We start from the raw sequence: 25,536 nt of genomic DNA on the forward strand, positions 1-25,536 counted from the left end.
TGATTATGTCTGATGGTCTTTGATTGCTTTTCCTCTGACTTTCTTGGTCCTGCATTCAAATGCTGCTGACTATCACTCCTGGCATCCATATGGTTCTGTAATTATGTGCCATATGCCCTCATATTTCACTGACATTTGCCACACTGCACTGAACCAAGTAGACCTGAGTGGTTTAACCATGCCAGCATTCAGAGGGATGGTACCACACAGCCAGAAGGGAATGCTAATTAGACTGGAAGATTGTTTAAAATGAGCTTTAAGATGAGACTGGAGTGGTAAAATTGACTTTATCCACAGTCGACAGACACGTGTGTCGACTAAAAGTTGGGTTTGCGATTTTTCAGCAACCTACAAGCTCTTGGAAGGACATTATTTGTTCATATTATTAATTACTAGATTACTAATTTGGTTAAACTCTTAGCAAAGTATTTGATATCAAAAAATTATTTTTTCCTCTACTATTTTATTCCTACCAGCTAATAAAATGTGATGCATTAACTTAATTCTAAAGACAAAAATGACTTCTGTTCCTGTAGGTGGATATGTGAAAGAATATCGAAAATATTAAAACACAAAATAATAAAATTACATAGGTACGTGACTCATGACAATCATAGTATTTTACCTCTTTATCAGGAGTTCTGCTTTTGAATAACTGGAGTATCCTTTGGGACTTTGATAAAGAGAAATTGTTTCCAAGAGGAAAACTGGCACTTAGAAGTAAGATAGGAAAAAGTGAGGCAAAAATGCACTTGATCTGGGGAAAAAAAAAAATTAAGTACCTCTTATTATTCATCTTCTTTCCTGTACCTCGAATAACAAAACACCCTTGGTGTGCCTTGAGATCTGCCCCTCCAAATGAAACAACTTTGTCAGAGCAGGGAGATGCTCTAGGGGCAGGTGTGTGCTGCAGGAGCAGGGAGATGCTCTAGGGGCAGGTGTGTGCTGCAGGAGCAGGGAGATGCTCTAGGGGCAGGTGTGTGCTGCAGGAGCAGGGAGATGCTCTAGGGGCAGGTGTGTGCTGCAGACCCCAACAGCCAGGGCCTTTTGGGTACTCCTGACCCCAAACTGGGGAGCTTTTCCCCGGCCAGCCTGTGTCCCACACCCAGGAGTCAGCAGAGCCCCTGTGTCACTCTGTGTCACCCCAGCAGAGCCCTCTGTGCCCCGACACAGCAGCCCCCTCTGGGAAAGCATCTCCCTTCAGCCCAGTGTGTCCCTGAGAAGGGCCCTGCTGACTCTTTTATTGTGAATTTTTTCCTTTTTTAAGCACAGAAAATGTACCTCTTTCTGCTGGTCAATGGTGCAACTCTCGCTGTGCTGCCTCCTGACCTTACTTTTCCTTTTGAGGCAGGATGGGGATTTTCCAGCTCCTGGTATCATTTATTTTGCCTCCTGCTTTTCTGCCCTTTCTCTTCCTTTCTCACTCTGGCTCTAAAACGCCTTTTTCTTTTTTTTTTCCTGCTTCTAAATGTTTCTCTCCCTGCCTGTTCCGTGTGCTTTTCTGCTGCCTGCAGCTTTGCTCCTGGGGGTGTTCTCCTGCCTCTGACATTTCTCCTTGGCTCTCTGTACATCATCTTCTTCAATTCTTGTAGGATCACAGAAAAGTTTTACCAGACTCAGTAGAAAATCTATTTTAAATCTGTACTCCTTTATTAGGATTTGGATCCATGTAATCGAAAAGCATTATTAAGAATCTCATTTTAATTATTTTAAATAATGGCAATAATTGAATAAGAGGAGAGCTGATGCTGCCTTTATGAGTTGAAATACATTTCTAAAATATCACTATTGTTTTCTTGTTCTGTGCTACTCTTGAAAAATTAATAGATTGTTGCACTAATGTCTGACTGCTGGCCAAGCAATCAGAAAAAATTGTGACTCAGAACTGCTCACTGATATGGATTTTTAGAACAGCTAGTGCAAAAACCTGAGGAAATATCTTATTTTAAATGTAACTTTTAAAGGGGCTAAAGAGTATCTCTATTTTGTTTATGCCACTGAACAGGAGTTGACATATAGGAAATTATTGAAATCAGAATGTCTTATGGAATACATAATTTTGCCCCTGATTCACTGAATTGCATTACAAATTCAATACAGTTTATGGGCAGGTAAAACAGAGCCCCAGGCAGTCAGGAATCAGTAATTTAATGCCCTCTTTAATGTGTGTTGGAAATATGGACAGGTGCAGAGCACAAGCTCCATTTGTATGTTCATAAATATAAATACTTGAATTTTATTTTCAACTTTTTTATGGAAAAAAGAGCAGGGAAGCACCAATTCCAACAATCTGGTCTTAAAATCCTACCTGTGGAGGGGAGGCACCATCAGCACTTTGCTCCGTCCCTCTGTCCATCCTGGTGTGCTCCCAGTGGATCTGGGTCTCTGCTCCTGTCTCTGCCCCATCCCTGCCCTGCTCTTGCCCTGCCTGGGCTGTGTCAATGAACATTGATTTTTTTTTTTCCCTACATGGATTTCTGGATTGATTTCTGGTTGGTGATGGGCAGAGCCCAAGTTCACGACCCATTTTCCCCAGGCAGTCTCAGCAGGATCTGCAGTCCATCCCTGCAGGGTGGGCTGTGGGAACAGGAGAAATCTTCCCTGGAGAAACCCCCCAGGAAAGCTCAGGGTGGTCAGGAATTCACACTGGGCAGGGGTTACTGCAGAACAGCTCTGCTGCTCCAGGAAACCCAGGGAAATGGGACTGGGGGAGCTGCAGCCCCTGGGACACGCTGGAATGTGCCTTTCCTGAGGGTCTTAGGGCAACTGCTTTTGTGGGATGGGCACTGGGCTTTTGGTGGGGTTTTGGTGGGGTTACACCAAGAATGGTGCCTCAGCTGCAGTTCCAGAGATGCAAGCATGGAGAACACCCCCAGAACCAAATGCTGACCTGTGAAGAAAGTTCTAATTCAAGAAGAAACTAAAACTAAAGGAGTAAACTCTTGTTTTTTATTCTTCCCAAACCACCTATTAGCCAGATTCCAAATGTAAATTATTAAAGGCAGGGAGGATTTGTTATGTTGTGCATCAGCCCTTGACATGATTTTTACATCCACTTTTCTTTTGAAAGCAAGCTGAGTTCAGATAGGAAATTCATATGAGAATCCTGGCTAGAAAAGATTCCACACTGGAAGATGTGGGGGAAAAAAAATATCAGAAATGTGAAAAGGGAATAATAAGAGTATTCAGTCCTCCCATGCAATATGGTGATATAGAAGTGTATGTATTTTACCTGAAAGTTAAATAATTTCAAATGTTAAAATAATCTCCTTTATGAAAGGGTAAAATCAGAGAGCAAAAGGTGAGAGGAACTTTCTCTGTAGGAAAGGAAGTGCAGGCACTATCTGGGGCTTGCTGAGGGGTGAATTCATGTGCTATGAAATGCAAAGTCACAGGTGAGCTTTACTTTCAGCTTCAGTTCTTTGACCATTCTGGAGAGGCAGTTTTGAGTTGTGCTTTAATTATGAAGAAAATTGGGAATGATGGCTGTGGGGAAAAAGTCCAATCTGGAACATCAAAGTCCTTTCTTGCTAGGGTGGTCAGAAACTGCTCTGCAATTATTTATTTGAAGTGACCTAAATAACATTTAGGGACTAAAAATTGTGGGCCACTTGAATTTGGACTGTAACTTTATTGAAGTTGAAATATTAATTGGGATATCTATTGGAGGACTTGTTGCAGAGAGGCTGAATCTGCAAAAGTAGCAGGGTCTGGGGAAAAGAACTTTTTGATAGAGAGTCAAGTATACTGGAAGCAATAAAAAGGAATAATTTTGAGGTCAACATGGCTTGCTGTTCAATTCTGCAAGTAAATTTAATTTAATTAGGACAGTATTGGAGTCAGTATATTGTTAAAGCCTGCATGAATTAAAATATAAACAGGGAAGAAAGACTGATAATGGAAGGATGCAAAATGAATGGGAAATGAAAAGAATGCTCCAACAGAGATTGTATCTCAAGTAATTAAAAGTACTGTTAATTCACAGGCATTCAACTTGTGAAATAAGGCCTTGTGCTGGGGAGAAATTTCAAGGAGAAATAAAGATTAGAAACTTTGTCTGCAGTTTCTGTAAGGCCACAATCCAGGCAGGGTGGGGTTTCCACCAGAAGGCACAACAGAGTCACCATGGTCAACATGTTTACAACAACTGCAGGAATTTAGTTTATTTTTATAATTATTTGGGGTTTTTAAAATAATATATGGGACACAGCTACCAAACAAACTTTCCCCCCTATAATTTTTTCTAACATATTTCTTTATTAAGCATCTCCCTAAGAAAAGTACAATAGGAATTTGTTGGTCGGGGGGAAAGCAATTTGCAGTGATTTATTTTGAAGCACTCATGGTGAAGGTGAAGTCTTTCATAGCTGCCTCTGTATTTATTGATAACATTGTTCTTCTGAATTAAAATAATTCAAGTTTTTCCTAAATTAATACCATTTTAATGGCCACACCTACAACGATCTCTCTTGAGACCCTTTTAATTTTTCCTTCTGCTAATGCTCGACTTTTTGATTTGTCAATTTTGCAAGTATATTAGGAAGTATTTTTTCTTACTTCATCTGATTTGTGAACAAGTTTCACATTTAACAAGTCATTCTATGCATCAAATACTTCTTTTCCACCCATATTTCAGGGAATATTCAAAGGTAATTATTCTAGACTAAAATCTTCATTTTACATATATATACTGATGCTTGAGTAGGTGGAAATAAATCTCATTTTTTTGGAATGGAATGTCATCCCTCTTGGTGAGAGATGAAGAGATTCCATCTCCTCAGTGGAATGAGGAACCTGGCACACAAATTATTTTTGTCTCCACAAACATGTATGAATCCAGAGAGTTTTATTAATTTCAACTGGAAAAGAAGTTCAGCTTTTGGCAGTCCAGTGCTATTTATTGTGCTGTGCCAAAACATTGAATTAATGCTGTTGAATTGAGTGGGTTAATTATTGCACATATTAGAACATGTATATCGTCTTTTGATTAGTCTAATTAGCAGCTTCATTCTTAGCCTTTCAAATCATGGAACTTGGGAAAATAACTGATTTTAAGGATTGTCTGGGTATGGGTTTGTTTTTTTCCTTTTTAAAAGTCTGTTGACAATTTTGGCATTTTCAGATTTCTCTTAGCATGTGAGGACATTGAAGGAGGATAATTAAGTTTGTACAAACAATTCAGAGTAGCCTAAAGTCCTGGGATTTTACAGGCGTGTGCTTGACTCTTCTGTTCTACTGGGGAGAGTACGACAGAAGAGTCAAAGTTTCATGATTTTTCTAAGGTGTGCTGGAGAAGTCTGGATGTAATTACAAATTATTTGTGTCGAGTAACCACCAAAATGAAATCCTTCCTAAAATCACCAGGCTAAAGGCAGCTCTGGGAGCTGATCTAAGCAAAGAACAAAGTAAAGGGGAATTTTTCTTGATGTCTTCTCAGGGTTCTCTTCAAGGACCACTGACTCCACACCAGTTGTTCCACAGTAACACCCAGCAGGAATATTTTGGGTACTGCAGCAGCCCCAGCAGTGCTGGTACAAAAGTGCAGCAAGCAAAATTTTCAGAAGTACCCAAGCACAGGGTTGTTACAAAAGGAATTTAGGACAAAATTGACTTTTGGATTTGTGTTTTTGTGTTAAATACATTAGAAACTTAGGCTTGGACTCTCTGGAGAACTTTATCCTCTCTGAATTTATCACCCCTGCAGAGCAGCCATGGCCACACAACTCTGATGAAGGCCCAGATCCCTCTGGTTATAGGATGTGTGTTTATCCTGTGGCCAAGCTGGAAATGGTCCTGTTCAGGTGTTCCAGGGAGAATTTCATCCCTTGCCATAATATGAGGTGCATAAAGTAGAAATAGCAGAAAGGATGTTGGCTGCATTTTATTCAAATTTCAGCTCCTGCACACAGTCCAAAGGGGAATGCAGGGCAGCTGAAATCCAGGAGACCACATCTAATTCCTGCCCACAAACAATGATATTGGGTTATCAAGCTTCAGATAAATGACTTCAGGCTATTTCTGCATTCTTCCTAATTATGGTTTTGTTTAGGTTAAAAAACCAGGAAAGATACAAATTTGCTGTGTTGATTGCTGCTAATTACTTGAATTTTTGCACATCATTTGCCTCTGGAGCAAGACAGTATTAGCAGGCAAATGAGAGGAAAGAAACTTCTGTTTTTCCTGTCTTTTGACATAGTTGAGAGGTTTCCTCTTGTCACACAATAATTCTTTTTCACAAAATAGGGAGAAACATGTTCTATTCAAAGTGTTAAACCTGTTCCAAAGCTTGTAATTTTCCTCTAAAAATGCGTCTGTTTAAGTAGCAGTGAGAATGAGAATCCCAATCCATGGCAGACTTGGCTGGTGAATGCTTCTGAGCAAGAAATGTACTTATTTCCATTTAGAAATTTATAAAAGAATCCATTTATAATAATCCATTATTGCATTTCATGTTGATTCTGTGTCTGGGTAAGCTCTGTGGTATTCTGATCCTGAACATTTCATTCCTTTTCCTGCTGTAAGTTCCTGTCACTCACTGGCAGAGAACAGCCCCCCAGAATAATTGCAATTAAATTGTATTGCTACTTATTAGGCCAATGCAGGAGTAGAAATTCATGCAAATGAATAGGCAGGTAATGAGCTGGGGTTAAAAACCACGTGTGTGCAACTCTGTAGGGCAGGGCATTAGGGCTGAAATTCACTTTAACCCATGTTGGGTAATATAATAGTATTATATTATAATTTCCATATGTTCTTCTATCCCTGGTTTAGAAGATATTAATGGAACACTCATTTCTGACATAATTTTGATTTCCCTTGAGGCTTGGAACTGGAAGTCAGGGATTGTTTTGTAATTTCAGCCCTTCTGGGTGTCTGGTTTCTCCAAGGCTGATTGATCCCAGTCACTGCTGGGGATAAAGAAATGGACATTTTCTCTGCACAGGGATAAAAGAAAAACCTTTATAGCAACACCCTGTTCCAGTTCATGGTGTTTCTGTTGACACCAGCTGCCCCAGCATGGCATGGTGCACTGTTAAGGGACTGTCCATTGCTTCTTGTGCTTTGATTCCTCTGGGTTTCACAGGCATCCTTTCCTGCACAATAATCCACTCTGCCAATACCTGCGGAGAGCAGAAAGCAGGAATGCCAACTTTAATGTTTTAACCTTAATTTTAACCTAAATTGCTCTGTGTAAGCTCTCCTGAGTCCCCAACCTCAGACTAGCCAAGATTTGGATACTTGATTTTTCTGCAGCAACATGGAGATCCCTTGTGGTCTCCTAAGGATGCTCACCCAGCCTTTGTGGAACAATTAGAATTGACATGTCCAATTAATTAATATGAATTATTGCTCTTCTAGAATCTCAATGTGAAGTGTATGGAACAGCCTTGCAGTGACACATGAACAAATTGTGCAGCAGACCATTCACATTTTCTTTTCCATCATTTTCTTTCTACACTAAAGGAATTAGAAAGAAGGATGCTTGTAATATTTTCATCCTGTGTCATCTCTTACTCATGATAAAATGTGTTGCTGGATGTCTACATTTCTTTTAATCAAATACATGCAAATCTTACAAAAAAATTTCCGAGTAAAGCATAAAAATCCAGATGCTGCAAAGTTTGCTTTGCTTTCATAAAAATGCCTCTAAAACACCAATCTTTCATGGAGGAATTGAGCTGAGTAATTTTAAATTCTAAATTCTGGGGTGGTAAGTCTTTCACTCTGATCTTTTATTGCAAACACAGAAATAAGAGTTTAAGTGGGGCATATGAAAGGAAAATATTGGTTTTCTAAAATCATGGCTTGGAGCACCGAGGGCTTTGTGCTCGGTCAGAAACCAGCCGAGGGTTTGGGTCTATTGCATCATAGCAACACTTAATTGTACACTCCTGCATGAAACATTTTAATACATAATTTAAGCCTATTAGCCAGCTGAGGTTGATAATCTTGGCTTGGCAGCTTTATGAAAGGTCTTTACCAAAGCTGTGTGAATTCCCGACTTTATTTGGGTGGGAGAACCATCCCCATGGGAGTCATTCTCAAGGCAGATGAGGTTTCCTGTGGCTGTGCTGCCTGGTCCACCCCCACAGCACCTCTCAGTTTTGAGAGTTTTGTCTAATCCCAGCCTAACTCAATGGAACTGAGTCCACGAGGATTCCTGCCAGTGCTGAGAAGGTCCCAGAGTGACATTCTGGGAGAAAATTCTCCTCATCCTTGGGGAGAGGCACCAGCCCTGGGCCAGGGACACTCAGAGGGCTGTTCCTGGCCCCAGGGCTGTGCAGGTGTCCTGGGAGCCACGTGGAGAAAGGGGAAGGAAGAGGATGCAGACCATGGAAATGAATCCTTTTCAGTGGAACTGCTGCCTTGTGAAGGCTGCCCTAGAACAGAGGGTAGATGGAGTTAAAGAATAAAATAGGGATTTTTCAGGAGGCCTCAATGGATCCACCTTGGGCAGCCCAAGAGCCCAGCCAGGGCTGCACCCAAGATTAACCAAAATGGTCCCAAAATGCACAATGAGTCACAAGGTCTGACACTTTTATAAGTTTTGCATATTGGAGTTAATTGTCCCATTCCAGCTTTAGCCCCTGCAGTCCCACCCTGCTTGTTTTTCTCTCTCCAGCCCACGGTGTTTGTGCTCTTGGGCTGAGATTTGGGTCATTTGTCCTTGGTCCCCAGCTGGAGCAGGAATTGTTTTGTCTCCCTGCTCTGTGCACAGAGCTCACCATCCCATAATATGAAGCCCAGACCCACACACTAAAGCAGCACAGAATCTGAGAAATATAAAAGCCAGCACCTGAGGCATCACCACTGCTCCCCAAAATGTTTTTTACTCCTTCCAGAGGATGCTAAAGCAGCGTGGATGAAGATCTGTGCCTGAACCCTCGGAATGCTGCAAGCACTGAGGGACAGCCCATTGACTGCATCCAGCTAATGGAATATTGATTCAGTCCTAGGTAATTATGTTAAATAGGAGGGGAATATTAGATTATAGAGCATAGAGGAGTCTATTTTTAGAACAAAAAGGAAGAATAATACACACTAGTGCAGGAAGAGATAAGCTTCTCCCCTTTAAATGGAAAAAGTGTTTTTACACTAACAAAATTTAAATTTCTTTAAGATAACCCGAGAACTCAGTGGTATACAGATATTTCCTTGGTTTATTCAGGTGCTGAAAGTCTTAACCATCAAAGAAATTGTTCTTCCTAACAATCTCCATGAAATACACTCGTAATTCTTAGTCTTTTAATGAAAAATAATTGCACAATTTCTTAAATGGTATTTCAGATATTTAGGTATAAACAATATTATGAACATTTAAAATTAGCTTTTAATTTTTTTTTTCTGAGACTTTCTCTTTCTTTCCACTGGAAAGGACTATGTTGCCCTTATTCATTGTGTCTTTCATTTGCAAAAACTTTTTTCCCTTGCAGAAAGCACCAGTTCCCTTTTTCCCTTTTCAAATCAATCTGATTGGAAATCTGTCCCCTGCAATGCATGGTAGCAAGCACTATACCCTGTAGAGTCTCTGTGCCAAGGAAATACAGGGAGTAGCTCAGTGAAAGTTCAAAAAGAGGTCATTTTTCCCTACCAAATAATTGCTTTTCTAATTTGCAAGGAGCGTTTTCTTTCATAAATTCCTGGTAAGATATTTTTCATGCCACTGTGTTACATTATCAGTGTCTATGAGCTGCCTGAATTCCTGAGTAATTATCTGTGATCAGTTATTGTCAGGGATAAATTCATCTGCATGCAAATATCTGAGCATGCACATGCATATTCATGTCACTCTTGTTGACTGAGTTGCTTGAGCAGCCTTCAGCAAATTCACAATCCAAATAGATAAATGAACTTTTTTCATACTCTCATTAATGCCTATTCAAACGAATCTTGTTACTAATTTAATTTCTATATGCTGCTCTGAATTGTTATGAACATGTGGAACATTTCTCCAGAATTGGGGTGGTTTTCATGTGGAGCTACTGCTTCTGCAGGGATCTAAGTTAAATATCTGACCCAAGTGAAAGGGTCAGTGTTGATGTAAGATTTCCAAGACCAGCTTATAGTTTATCCCCTGAATTTTTAATAATGAATCATTGATTCAAATTCTAATTTTGTGGTATGTACTGAATCTCTTTTTCTCTGTAATCTTATATTTCTGCCTTAAAATTCATTTTAAGAAAAACTTAAAAAAATGAGGAAATGAGGCTTTCTAGGGTTGGATGGTTGGTTCTTACACAAAGCTGTTATGAAATAAATAGCAAAGTTTAATTGATCACAAGGTTTTGGTAATGAATAATAAAAGTTGTGGTTATTAAACAGTGCATTGTACATGTACAGCTCCCCTAGACAGTGCAGAGAAAGATGAAAAAAGAGCACTGAACTTTACAGCAAACACTTGAGATGTTTTATCCTTGCCACTGGAGTTCCCTGGATTGGTAACTGGGAATACAAAGAGGAATTTGGGTGTGATTTAGGTATTTCTGGGACAGAACACATCAACAGTAGCCCAGTGCACACTGGGGAGCAACAGCAGCAGGCTCCTAATGACTCATGCAGGCAGGAATTGCTGATCATCTTTAGAAGTTAGCAGATCACGGTCCAGTATGGTTTTGGAGGAAATGTCTCCTGCCATCCTTTGCTCTTGTTTGTTTATCACAGCATCCCCAGTCAGCAGATTGCTCAGAGCTTCTTTTCCTACACATATGGAAGAGGTCAAGCCACCCTGGCTGTCTGGCTTGCATATGTTTTGTGATGGGAGCCATATGCAGATCAGTCCATCCTTAACACCGAAATAAAATATCGGGAACAATAATCCTGGGGATGTGGAAAAAAGCCACAAAACACCCAAACCCCCTCCATCCTCCTGGGCCTCCCTTTTGCACCCATCAGAAAGGAAATCTGCCACAGCTTTATTTCCCCACTGGTGTTTGAGATGTTCAACGTGCCCAGATGTCAGCTTGGCACTGCCAAACGCTGAGTGGATGCTGCAATGCACCCACCACTTTGTCAGCAGGGTCATGAGGAGGCTGTTCTGGTCATGAGAAGGTTTTGTTAATTAATGCTGCTGGGGTATTAAGGTTTTGCCCAAAGAAAAGTATGAGAAACCATCAAATACGTTTAGAAACAAAGAATTTTTTTTTCTTTAATGCAGAATTTCTTCCAGGGATTTTAGATCTAAACTCCTGGTGAAGTCAGAGCTGAGGAGAAAATGTGAATTAGAATCAGAGTTGGAAAGCAGCTCCAAGGGATGCTGCTGAGGTGTGCAGGAAAAGCAGGAAAAGCCTTCTCCCAGAGAAATAAAGTCACAGGTTTGGATCAATTCTCCTGCTTCTGAATCTCAATGGTTCATCACCTCTGCAGAAATAACAATTGGTGGTTCAGATATGTAAATAATCATTTATTATACTTTAAAACTGAAATGAGATATGAGCTCTCCTCTCTTAAATTTTTCCTTTCTTAAAGCTTTGGTGAGAATGGGCATTAGATAGCCAAATAGCTGGGTTGGTGTTTAGATTACTTACAAACAGAATGAAATTAAAATTAAGGGACTTGCTGAATGAGTCCTCAAAAACTATGAAAAATATAAGGAGGTTTCAGACATTAATTAAAATTTCTTCAAGGGGGAGGGAAAAAAGGAAAAGAGCCAAAATATACATGGGAAAATTGTAATTAAGGCATTCCTTGAGCATGGTCAGCAGACTCAGAGTGGCAGGAACTTTAAAAATGAATGCACTTTCTTTGTACTTCATACCATTATGGCAGTCAGGAGTCTGCATAACTGAAGAGCAGATCCCACATTTTTACAGACCTTATCCAAAAATGACATTGGTGATGTGTCACAATGTGCTGGATCTTCTGTGGGAGAGTGAGAGAGAACTGTAAAATGCCTTTTCAGAATATGCACACATATCTCTGTCAGGCTGCTCAGTGGATCAGATTGGTTTAATTCTGTGGGACATTTTTGAAATCGATTCTGTGTGTAATGAGTTTGCTTTCCTCACACATTGTTGGGGTTTGGGCACCTGGCCCCTCTCTCTCCCTGTAGATCCCTGTGCAGCCCTCCACACCCAAACCAGGGAGATGTTCCAGTTTATTCAAGCTCACCCAATTAGAGGAGTATTTGTTTATTCCACAATTGAAATCACGGTGCTTCATTAGGATTAAGCAGAGCAAGGAGGCTTTGTGCAGTTTGCTCAGAGATCTGTGGAAGAGCTGCCAGGTAAAAGCTCTTTATAAAATGCTTAGGCAGGAGATCAGGGATCCTGTTAATTCCTGCTCATCTTAATCAGTCCAGGGCAGGAACTGATGCCTTGTGCAGCTTTAGGCTGGCCTAGAGTGGGGCAAGCCTTACATAACGTGAGATCCTTGAACAATAAATCTGCATCTCCATCTCTGACCTCATCTGCTGCTTTGCTCTCACCAGCAGCCCAATCACCTGACTCCTAAACATAAAGTTTAAACATAAACATCTGAAGTCTTTAACATAAAGTTAACAATTTATTTCAAAACCTTATTTGGAAAAAATACCTGTTTCAATGGCTGGCCTTACAATCTTTCTGAGTCCAATTTTTAAGGAAAAACTATCAAGTTCTAATTCTTATCTGAAATAAAAATCACATTTGTTAAAAATAAAAAAAAAAAAAAACATTCCAGGACACCTTAATTATGCTTGATGACATATCTATATATATAGACATCTATGTATCTAGATATATAGATATCTCAATTGCAGTGTAAATGCTAGCCTTCTTCTGCAGACAAAAAAATATAATGCAGATCTTAATTTTTTAAATAGGTTAAAATATTTAATCTTATTTCTAGATCTGCTTAATTTATCTATTTACAAGATAATAGGAAGGTGTGTGGAGTGCTTAGGAGCTCTGTGACACGTTCCAAATTACAGACTCAGGAGACAAAGAATTGTGACACAATTTGCTCCAGCAAGGTGGGATAATTATAATGGAAGGGAGAACAAGGGGGAGGAAAGCTGCACATAAAAAAGCATCGAGGTGTTTCAAATAATAGACTCTAATTTGTACTATGATGTTGCATATTTGCATAGTATTAGCATAGTTATTAATGAACTCCATACTTTTATTTTGATGAAATGTCACGTTCTGTGCACATAAACTGTGCTATGATACTGCAGTCAACTGGAATGATGGGCAAATGTTGTTAGAGAGAGGCAGAAGGATGGGGTTTATTATATATTTATGGTATGTTATTATGCTAATTTACTGATTTAGAAGGAGAAAAGCTTTTAAAGAAAAAGCTGAACCAAATTTGGGCCATATTTTACTGGAGCTGCATTCCCCAGCCATGAATGGAAATTCTTTTCCTAATACATTTATGGTTTTCAAAGCAACAGCACTAGGTTTTTATATATACATATAAAATACATAAATTATTGAATAGATCAGTGTATCTATAAATTGAGTGAACTACATCTACCACATTCTCCTTAACAAAACTTTTACTTTCTTTGATTTATTTTAACTTTTTATCAAGTGGTGTCATGACTTGCATCAGATTATAATAATTGTCCCTTTTTTACCATTCAGGAGATTTTAAGTTCTTGGTCCCAGTCTCTAGACCTGAACTTGTGCACTGGTTCATAGGATCTCTAATTTAAAATTTATTTGGCCTTTTTCAAATTGCTATTCAGACAAAGAATGACCAGCCTGTAAATTCCTTTTCAAGAGGAAAAACAGACACACCTGGTGGAAATGCACTTGGTGGACTTTATGCTATTTCAGTATCTTCAGTTTGAAGTTGTATCATAAAAACTTCACCACAAAAATTCAGTGAAATCAAAGAAGTGCTTACAGAGACAAGTTTTTCAGAATCAGGTTTTTACTGTTTCAAAGCCTCTTAACCTTTAAAAACATCCCTCTAGAAAGGAAATTTAAAAGAAAAAAAATGTGTTTTGGCAGTTTTCATTCTATGTATGTGCCAGAAGTATTTTTGCTAAAATCAGAATGCATGATGAACTGTGACTTTTGCTTTTACAATCAAACAGGCTGTGTTTGCCTGGCTTTATTAAGAGCTGCCTGGCTCCATGCTATCCCCAAAATTCTGATTCTCATGGAGCAGCAGCCAGAGCCCTGGCCCAGCAGGAGCTGCAGATCCCAGCTGGCACTCCCTGGGTTCCCAGGGGACAATCCCAGAGCCCAGAGCTCCTCTGGGGACTTTTCCCAAGGCTCTCAGAGCTGTGACTGAGCCCAGGTGGGACAGGGGTGGCTCCAGGCCCTGGGGACCAGGAGCAGCCTGGAAGGGACCAGAGAGGGAGCAGAGCATCCCCAGGGAGCTGCTGAGCTGCTGCACACCCACAATAAATCAATGTATGGGTGATCTGAGAATGGCTGAATTGGGGAAGAAGTCCCTGGAGACGGAGCTTTTAAATTCCTAATAATTTAGAGCATTCTTAAAGCTTTTGCATGGAATGTAGAAATGGGACTGCAGCTCAATGTTTAGGTTGTGGTGTTTTAAATGCTTTGAATGTTGCAAATTCCATGTAAAGTGCTTGAATTTCAGTCAGTGCTGATTCCTTTCACCTCCTCAGTCAGATCTCCTCTCTGCCCTTCCATTTCTCTTTTATGTTCAGTGAAAATTGTAACAGTTTCAAAGTATGACCTACAGAAAAAGCTGTGTCTGTGCCCATGTGTTTGTATATTTATACATATATATATTTAGATACATTGCACTGACTACTCACACGAATGACAACATGAAGAAAAATTACTATAATTAGAAAGAAATCTGTTTTTAAGGTAAGTTAAAGTCATTACTTATGCAATATAAACTATTTAGTTAAAATTACATCCCGTGCCTATTAAATTTCAATGTGCATACATTATTTCTATTTCTGTATGTCACATTACAGCAAAACAATTTCATTATAGCTCTACCTGTAAGAAAAAATGCTGGATGAGGGTTTCCTCTGAAGAAATAAACTCTTCATATGCTGCAGGTATTTTTTGCTTGGCTTTTGCTCTTCGGGTGCTGGTGTTAACAAAAAACTGATTAGCACTTGGATATTTTTTCCCCACTATATTCATTATTTTTTTTAATCCTGATGTTGGCTACAATAATTTGGTCTCTTTTGTCTTAGTAGTTAAAATTCTCCCAGATTGCTTTATTAGCATAAAATCCTCCCTGTGATGTTATTGCTTACCTGCAGTAAGGTATGAGAACACCTGAAGCCACAGCTGAACATTTTTTTTTTCATTCCACTTCTTTGGATATGTAAAAAGCTCAGATTTTATATTGTCAGATGGATACAGAATTTTCTCAATTATTTAAAAATGGAACTTCAAACCAGAATGCACAAAACAGGCAGAGCTTTTAGCTGGAATTGTGACACAGGCACAGGGCAGGAAGGTTAATTGGTGATTGTGTGTTTGGCTATTTCTGCATTTTGGGTTTATGAAATTAAAAAGAGGAGGAGGCAGATTTCAGTTGTAAGATTCTTTTTTTAAGATTATCTTTTTGGAGGCAGATTTCAGTTTTTTAAAATTCCAATTTTGACTATAGGGAGCATTCAACAACTTCTCTCTTTCATTGTATCTTTTTTGAAAAACAAGAGTCTGGTTCAGGTTGCTCAGAAAAAAAAAAAATGGCATTTTCTCCTGTCACCTGAATTCTACAGTTTCTGACAACAGCCACCTGTTTTCTGCTCTTCAGAAAACCCCATCAGGTGTGAAAGCCCTGGGGGGAATCTGCTCCCTCACCACCTCCAATAACCCCAGCCACCAGCACAGCAGCTCAGCCCAGCAGGAGAGAGAGGGGAACAAGGACAGAGAGCCTGGAAATGGAGAATTCCAGGGGAAATAACTAAATTTAAGAGCTGTGCTCTGCAGGCCGCCAGCAGAGTTCTCCTTCCCCAAAGCTGCTGCACACTCACTGAGGAGTGGCACTGCAAGCACAGCTCCACCCTGGGCTTGTGCTGCTGATATTCTTCCCCAATGAGCTTGTCTGCCCCTGATCTCAGCCTCGTGGTTCATTTCTGCCTCCTGAAATCCTCCTCTGCAGCTTCTGTCATGGAATGGGGCACCAGGAGCTGCTGAGCTCCAGCCTGGGACTGGGGATCAGTGTCTGAATAAATCAGATAATCTGTGCAGCTCTTTTCAGGGTGTGCAGGTAATAGTGCTGTCAGTGCAGATACAGAAGTTCTTACTGCTTGAGCTGTGCTTTTGTATGAAATAACTTAAATATTTAACAGATTTTCCAGCCATCTCTTTCTGTGTTCAAGGTGTGCTGTTAGTTTGGCACTTTCTGCAGTGCTCCTGTCCAGGTCCCTTTTTCTGAACTGGAGCATTAGTGACTTCAGGGAACTTTCTATTCTCATTAAGCAGCTTCCTGATCCAGATTTCAGGATAACTTGACAAATTGTGTGGCTGTGTGGTTCTAGACAGGCAACATCTGGGGTTGTTTTTGCAGTCAGGATTCATTCTCTAAACTTGTATATCCAATTCTACTGATTGACTCATTGATGATGGAACAACCTGAAGCATCATGAAACAAAGCCAGGGAATGGAATAACCCTTTCTTTATTTTTCCCTGCTTTTGGAATGAAAAATAATCCTGCCTATGCTAATGGCACCCTCTTACCCCCTTTAGAGCTTTTCTCTTTTATTTTTTGTCTTTCTTTTTAAACCAGTAATTATATATGGGATTTACAATGCACGAAAGAAATCACCTGAATCTCCTGCCAGGAGACAGAGTTTTCCAGGCTCAGGAGCATCATTTCCATGGTGGGGCTGACAAGAGCAGCCCATATTTAACTCAGGGGGAGCAGAAAGTGTGGCTGGGAGAGCTGAGGTCTGGCCTGGCAGCTGTGATCATGATTCAGTCTGGCAGCTCTGGGACTCTCTCAGTGACACTATGCAGATGAGGTGCCTGCAGGAATTAGAGGAGATCTGAATTTTGGCAGTGCCATCCACGAGGCTCCTCACCTGCTTAATCATTGCCATAAATTACTATGGTTGTGAAAAAGGAAGGGATGGGACTAATTCAACTAATGTTGAATTAAGAAATATTTCTTGTTTAGATAAATATTAGTTTTAAAGGTTGTGAGGTTTTAGAGGAGTAAGTAGTTGGTTATAGTTTGTGTAGTTACAAGTTTTTTGTTATAAGGTAATGTAAATTTTTTTAAAATTAATATATAGTTGTTATAGGGTTTATTTTGGTTTTTAAACTTATTACTTTTACTTATTTTTGTTGTATTGTGGACACTTTTGTCTAATAGGCTTTTGTTTTACATTATACATGTTTCTCTTATAACTTCTTAACTTTTAGTTTATTCTATACAACTACACTCTTACATTGTAAACTCTACTATTTCATAGGCACAGTTTTTCACTTAAGGTATATTCTTTCTTATAACTGTAAGTTAGAAATACACATAGTTAGAAATATAAGTTTATGATTTTTTGTTTAATATCTGTGTATTGTATTTTTACATTAATCTAAGTTTCTTTTCAGGTTGCAGATTAAATTTTTCTGGTTGTTTGATTCCCACAAACAACAATTCTTGGTTTTCAAACATGGCCACTGAATTAGAATTGATGCAGTTTAAATCTGGGGGGTTACCCATTTTCTGGCTCTTTTCCCCTCTGGAGCAATCTCCTCCCTTCCCCACCCCTTTGGCTGCTGACCCTGGGAGCCCAAAAGAAGTCACAGCTTCCTTCAGTCCTCTCCACAAATCCTGCCACAGTGGGGTTTGGTGGCAGCAGAGCATCAGGATGTGGGGATATTTTCAAGGTTTATTTGCAAGCACATTTTCACATCTGATGGTTGATTAGAGTTGTTTGATTTAAAAATTAAAATTTTGGATTTAGACACGCTTAAATCTAGAACAACCCAATGTCTCTGTCTTCTACAAAGGCATTGATTTACTGTCACTTTCACAATAGTTTTATCTTTTCCCCTTTATTGTGCCCCACTCAGTCTCAGGTAAACCACTAACTTGCATCAGCACTTCTCCTGTGCTGAAAAATTTCCTTTCATCTTCTGATTGTCTTTATGGATAAATTTTATCTACATTTTGCTGTGTTTTAAATTTTATATTGACACTAATTGAGGTTGTCATTGGCATGTAAGCAATAAACTCCAAGATAAAGCAAAGCACTCATTCCCTAGGTGGATTTCCTCACACACATTTCCTGCTCAGTCCTCTCTGTTTTGCAGATTTCTCTGGCTGATTACACTTGCTGGGATCTAAAATACCCTGTGGTATTTATAGATTCAGTGATCAAACTGTGTCCTTTGCTACTTAACTCCTCTTAAAGCTAAGTGACAGGTTTCCAGAGCTTTTATGCAATAAAATATTATTGGGAGAGTTTTTTCCCTGCTTGTTTCCACGGGAATAAGCAACCAGGAGGATCCAGTTCATCATCCTTGCAGTGTGCTGCTGAGTGTGCAGAATGAAACCTGTTCTGGGGGAAACCAGGCCCTGCCCAGCTGGTTGAGAGCTGCAAAAGGCATCCCAGTGCATCCACTTAGTCATCATCCTGGCATGAGTGGAAGTCAAGAGGAAAATAGAGCAGGGGAGGGAATTCCTTCAGTGCTGTAATGAGATGTGATATTAAACAGATGACACGCTACTATCACATAGAGCTTGCTCTTTAAACCTTTCAAAATGAGAATTATTTTCTTTGGTTACACCATTGCTAATTCTGTCGTATTTGCTGTTGGGAAAAAAAAAAAAAGTTGAAGAGAGTTTTTTCTCATCTGTAGCAATTTAGTCTTGAACTGGATGTTCTGGCCCCTACCACGAAGTTTTAGCTGTGATACAGCCTTACAATGAAGTTAATTCTCTCCCTGGTCTTTCAATCTAATTCTCTGCAGTCAGCTAAGGTAGCAAAGTGTTTCATTTCTCCTAGATTTCCCTCCAAGCTGGAGGCAAAGCCTTGAATTATGTCTGAGAGTGAACTTTGACAGAGAGAATGGCTGGCAGGGAAGGCACTGTCCCCAGTGCCAGCTGTCAGAGGTCCAAACACTTCACCAAGTGTTTGTTTGTGCTTTGTTTGCTTTCCATACGACCCAGTTTATAATCTTGTTATTGGTCAGCCTATTTCCCTTTTCTGGAGTTGAAAATTATTATTTCTAGTACAAATATCCACGTTGGCATCTGTCACCTTTCACTTCTTTATTGTCTGCTTTGAGGAGGAAGTCTAGGCAAAAATCTTAATGTGTGATATTCATGATCACCCTCTGTAATATAAGCATAGTTGAAATTACCAGTGGGCAATCAATTCAGGCTCTGAGAGTTGATTTGGTTTAAATGTTCATCAAATTCTTTCATGTTCTACATCCTGTGGTGGCTGCAAAAAATCTGGGTTCAACTCAGTGTGTTTGAGACTTTCTGTGTGAATTTGAATTTTTTAATGGATTTGAACTATCTTTATGCTTGTTATCTGAATAGTTTGGTTCATGCAGCTGACCACACACTCTATCCATCTTCTTCTTTCCCCCAGAATTATGGTTTGGAGACTGAAAACCTGAGAACTCTGTCTCACAAGCTGAATGCCTCAGCCAAAAACCTCCAGAACTTCATAACGGGTAGGAGGAGGAGTGGCCACTACGATGGCAGGGCCTCCAGACGGCTGCCAAACGATTTCCTTACCTCTGTAGTTGACCTGATTGGTGCTGCCAAGAACTTACTCGCCTGGCTGGACAGGTAATTAACTGCTCCTCGGTCCCTTGGGCATGAGAATAATCCTTTGGGGAGTTTTGTATTTGTTCTTTCTTTGCCTCTTGGACTCTTTTATTTTAATATTAAAATGGCAGGTCTGGAATTCTAGCTCTAAATTTTTGGAAATTTGTGAAATATTGGAATCAAAATTTAGTACCTTTCTTTGTCAGGAGAGTGTTAAAATTTTCTCTATGTACCTTTTGAGATTCTTTCAGTTGGATTTTTGTGTGAAATGAATATTTCTGTGCTATTCTCACTGCCACAACTGCTAATATCAGAAATTTTAGAATGAAGGGCAAGTAAGGAAACCTTGTGGAGTTTGAGCGATGTTTCAGCCATCAAAATGACACAGAAAAGCTGGAACTGAGCAAATCAATTAAGAATGTTCAAAATAAATGATAGTACTTGCTTAGTCTGAAAATTAAATGTTCTTATTTATCAGGAGTAGATTGGATGTGTTAGGTACAGGTGTGATGGTTAATGCTCAACAACCAGCATTGGTGTTTTACATTTATCAACTGAGAATTTGATTAAAAGTATCTCTGGGACCGTGGCAAGACAGAAACCAAGACACAAACCAGAATTTTTCCTGTTTGGAGAAAACAAGCATTGGCTTGTTTTTCTTTGTAGTTCTAGCAGTGAATAGCTTTCTCTGGAATTGGAATGCTCTGGAACATTTAAATGGCACCTTAGAAATCACAGTGAGAGTGAATCACCCTCCTTTACAGGATTTGTATAATCCTGGTGACATCTTCCTAACCTAATGCCAGCAGTCATATTCTCTCAGGCTATGACCTTGTCAGCTCTTATAGATTCAAACGGGGTCAGATTCAGCCAGAATTTGGAAAGCCTGAAGAGAATCTGAGTGTGCAGGAAGCTGTGAGTAAGTGAGCATTACTGGGCTCTCTGAATTAAGGTGCTGATTGCTGCTGAGGAGTGATGTCATACCAGAAATGCCATTTTTTAATAAGCAGTACAAAGAAAATCTGGGCTGCTTATGTTATTTGAAAACTCCTATTTCTAATCTCCATCAGAGTGAGAACTTCTGATGTTCTGGCCAAAATCCAGTTTGCATCCTGCCTGCGTTATTTTTGTTTCAAAGGTGTATATTACAAAAGTTTTGCAACTTGCTACTGGAGATTAAAGTGATTTGGCATTTCTGTGCTGTAGAACTCAGCCCTGTATTAGATATATCTGCCTATAATGCAAATTGTGGTCCCTAATTCTGCACAAACCTGTCCTTGCCCTGCCCCAGGTCTCCGTTTGTCAGCGTGACAGAATATTCACTGCTGAAAAACAACATTGTTCAACTGTGCCTGGAACTAACAACCATTGTGCAACAGGTAGGAGTGGCTCTCTGCTCTGAGGCCTTTCACATCACTGCTTGAAAGCTGCAATAGTAAAAATAACTACAGCTCTTACATCAGCAGAAAAGTTGTTACAGCATTACCTCCCTGTTCTTTACTACTCTCATTTTTTTGGGGAGGGACAGGAAGATTTTTGGGGATCCTCCTGAATTGATTGAAGGATGGTGTGAGGTTAAAAATAATCCACTTTGCTCTTGAGTGGACTACCATTGAGCATCTCTCCGGTGAAGGCCAATGGTCTTCACCCTCAATCCAAGCTACCGCAATTCCTGTAGAAACACTCGAGAAGGTAAAGGAAGCAGCTGAAAAAGCATTCTTTTCCCCCCAACCTGAGGGGCCTTTTGAGCCCTACAGTAAGATTAAGCAGCTACCATCAGAGCCTTTTTTGAAATTTGTAGAAAGGTTAACTAGAGCCATTGAAATCCAAGTTAAAAAAGAGAATTCAAGGGAAGAGGTTTTAGAGGAAATGGCATCACACTGCAACAGTGGACGATTTCATGTCACCATGTGATTTGCCACCATGCAAGTGTTAGACAGAAGAATAAAGCCACAGTTGGAAACAGCTTAACTACTGCTAGCAGGTTACTCCAGATTGAAATATGTGTGATCCAAAATGCTTTGGGGACAAGTTCTTAAAATGCATACAAATACATCCAGAACCTGCACTGGCTTCTTCACTGAAAGGAGAGCCAACAGCATGGGAGTTTTTAGGGATGAACACAAAATATTCATGGTATTAAACCAATTAACTATAGAACAGATAATGGCAGCAGTGTTATCATCACTGACAGTCATTAGTTAAATGTAATGTACAAGTCCAAAAGTACATAAAAGTCATTTATCTGGCCTTAGTCCTATGTAATATATAGAATTATAGAATATCCTGGGTTGGAAAGGACCCATCAGAATCCGCAAGTTCAGCTCCTGCACAGACACCCCAAAACTCCCACCCTGTGTCTGAGGGCATTGTCCAAACAATCCTTGAATCAGGCTTGGAGCTTGTGACCCCTATAAAAATAGAATAGAATAGAATTAATGGAATACAATATTATAATAACAGTCTCTAGCAATGTCTGCCCTGGAAGTGAGACAAGAGGTGACACACAGGTACTGAAAGACTGAGGGTAAATTAGTTTTACAAATATTTACAATGAGCTGCTCCCCTTGTGAGCAGATAAAATACTGATGAGACAAAAGAGTGTTACTGCAACATGTGGAGAGGTCATAGAACAGGCAGGGCTGTCTTGGAATGAAGAAAAGGAAAAAGATGAGAGGGTTGAAGGAGGGAAAGCAAGAGGAAAGCTTAGCTTAGGCTCCAGTTGATAGGGGCTCTAGGCTGGGCCTGTCTCCAGTGCAGAGCACTGCCCTGCCTGCCTGTGTCCTCTGCTGCCACAGATTTCCAGGCACCCTCCCAGCACACCAACCACACAACTCAATTTCAAATGTTTTTTGGAGCAGTGATGGAGTAGTAGTTCTGAAAACTCTTTTTCCCCTCCACTTCAATTTTATTTCAGTTCTTGTGGCTAAAGAGCTAAGGCTGATAAATATGTCATTGTATTTTACACTATTATCCTTAATTTATAATAGTCAGCTTTATTCCTCCTGAAAATCCTGTCCTTTATGCATTTTTGCAGCAGAAAACAAAGATCCTTTTTCTCTTTTCTTAGTTTAGAAATTCCTGTGTCGGCATTTAATTATTTATGTATCTTTATTAAGCTTTCTCTTACAAGGTGCTTATAGCACCAGGCTATTTTTGATTTACAGACTAAGCAAAATGAACTTCTCTACAGTATAAAAAGTCCAGGTTCTGACTCTGTCCTTCAGCTGATCTTGCACTTTGTTTGTGTGAGTTTGGTTTTTCCCTGTGGTCCAGGTGAAAATGGAGTAATTTTGAATTGCTGCCTCCACTTCTGTTGTTCATGTCCCAGCTTTTGGCAGATGAAATTCTGTTCTCCTCTCTGAAATTCTGCCAGCAATAGTTGGGTTCTTTGTTTTTTCCAGCTCTTCAGCTCCAGTCCCACAGCTGTCCTCCTTTTGACAACTTAAAAACAATCTTTTAGCATAAACTCCAAGTCATTCCAAGATGAAAAATGCCTGGTTAGTGCACGGGCTATGCTTTGAAAATGCTTCAGGTTACAAATCAAGTTTTGTCTTTTCTTAATCTTATTGTCAGATGTGGCTTTTTTGATGGTTGTCTATTAAGTTCTTTTTATGTTTTATTAAACTTAGCACCAGAAAGAGCAGATAAAACCAAATCAGTCCTAGAGAGACAACTTTGCTGTCACTAAATCTGAGAAAAATTGACCCTAATGTGTGAAAGCAGAAATGTCTCACCTAAACCAGAACTGCAGGCTCAGCTGTAGGCTGGAATATGAATTGAAAGGCATAACTAATAGAAACCTGGGTCTCAGATCCTTTCAGATGCTCCTTGTTTTATGAATTATATACATTTTAAATACCTCCTTCAGCCAGAGTGAAAGTAGCAGTCAAGGGTACAGATCTGGCACATTAAGTGGGAAATGTCTTTGACATTTTGTGCAAATTGAACATGGTTTGGGTGCACAACTTGCAGCTGCCACTCCAGGTGAATTTTCTAACAGGGGACATTACCCTGTAACCTTAGTTTAATACAGAAAGTGCTTATGAATCTTCATGCTCAAATGTCCTGTGTGCTCTGGGTGACATAACCTAAGATCAAATTTATTTTAATGTATTATTACTATTTACATACCATGCAAATGCTATGATGAATAGCCACTTATTTAACTTTAAACAGCATCTGCTCATGCTGGTTAAAAGAAAACCTCATTCTCTAATTTTAGAGGAGATTTACAGCTGTCCATTTCTGTTTGGAAATGTGCTTTATTCTGCCCAGCTTTCTGAACCCTTTTGATCACTGAGTTACTGTAAAAGAATTGTCATGCACAGACTGCAGAACCATCCTGATTTTGAGGTGCAATGTCCCATCAAAATGTGTTTATAATAATGTACAAAAAAGCACATTAAACAGAGTATTGAGAGGTTTGAGCTCTCTGCTGCCTTCACCCTGAGCTCCAGCTCAGTTTCAGGGTGCACTCACTGCTCTGAAATGGGATCCACCAGAATCACTGAACCAAATTTGGGGTTCAGCACCAAGGCTGCCCTTGGGAAAGGAAGAGGAGCTGAGGATGAATGGCTTTGGGTTTTTGTTCATAAAATGCAGCCATTGGTTAATTTTTCATTGAGTAGGAAGAGTTCCCCAGTCCCAGAGGCAGCTGGGATTCTAATTTTCCCTCCTTCTGTCCAAGATGTTTAAATCTGAGGTAGATGCTTTTGATACACCTGCAGGAACAAACCTTCTCTCAAAAAGAGTCTTTGTTCTTACCAAAGGATGCCAGCACAACTCGGCCTTTTTCCCACAAAAACCAAACAAAATTCTGCTTGTTCTCCCCTTCATTACTGTCTAATTAGCCTCACTGAGAAAAATTCAGATGGATTTATCTTATAATGGAGTTTTTTTTATAATGGATTTTTTAAAGTTATCTTATAATGGATTTTGCCCTATTTTTAGCCAAATACTGTGTTTAGGATGAAGCATGGCTCTTCTGGTGTTTTAAAGCCATCTAGTTTGCACTGCAACTGACAGGAATTGTTGTTTCTTAGTAACATCTGTGCCTGGTGTAAATTTTAAATCAGCCTCCCCTGAGAAGGTGGTTGGACCAGATAACCTCCAGAGGCCCCTCCACCTGAATTATCCTGTGATTCAGCAGCTGCCATGCAAAACCTGGGTGTTATTTTCAGTTTGAACTTTGCAGACTTCAGCTTTCAGCCCCTCCATCTTATTTTGCTTGCATTTGCTAAAGAACATTTCATCAAACATCTGTTCACACTTTTCTAAAAATGCACTCTGATCAAGTCTCTACCTCTGAACCAAGTAAAATGAGTCAGTTCTATGCACTTGCTATGGTATATTTGCCTAATTCCAGAGTGATCTCTTTCTTTTGAATGTCTGAATTTTACAAGTATTTCATTTTATGCATGCCAGCAATGTATTTTGAAGTATCACTTTGTCATATCCACCATTCAAATGCTGCTGTAGAACTTTCCTCTGGTGTTGTGATGGGAAATGCTCCTTTACAGGGCTTTAGTTTCTTTTCAGTAGTTGACTTAACTCATGCTGTTTTATAGAACTAAGTTAATGAACTCAATATTTTACATTTTTTTATCTTTTAGTTAACTGTCCTCAAGAACTTGCCATAAAACACACTTTATGGTATCTGCAAAATGCTGTGGTACTTGCACTTTTACCTTCTTTCAGAGTTAGAAATTGAAATTTTTCTAGAGCACAAGTCCCACTGAACTTTTCTCTTTATGAATATGCAGAGGAGCAGTTTCACTTTGTCAGAGACAAAGGTGGGCTTTGTCTGAATTTTGGATATTCAGTTTTGGATATTCAGGCCAGTGCAGTCCTTGCCTGGTTTGCAACACTGC

At 39.6% G+C, this 25,536-nt stretch overlaps 1 protein-coding gene across 1 annotated transcript in view; it reads left to right on the forward strand.

The window, feature by feature from the left end:
• LOC136562549 (connector enhancer of kinase suppressor of ras 2-like) overlaps window positions 1-25,536 on the forward strand; it is a 166,546-nt gene that overhangs the window by 63,414 nt on the left and 77,596 nt on the right. The window contains exons 4-5 of the mRNA XM_066559447.1: window positions 19,482-19,684; window positions 20,955-21,042. Coding sequence (XP_066415544.1) covers window positions 19,482-19,684; window positions 20,955-21,042 — 291 coding nt within the window. The remainder of the gene's footprint in view (window positions 1-19,481; window positions 19,685-20,954; window positions 21,043-25,536) is intronic.

The sequence above is a fragment of the Molothrus aeneus genome, chromosome 14, assembly GCF_037042795.1.
Source record: "Molothrus aeneus isolate 106 chromosome 14, BPBGC_Maene_1.0, whole genome shotgun sequence".
NCBI lineage: Eukaryota > Metazoa > Chordata > Aves > Passeriformes > Icteridae > Molothrus > Molothrus aeneus.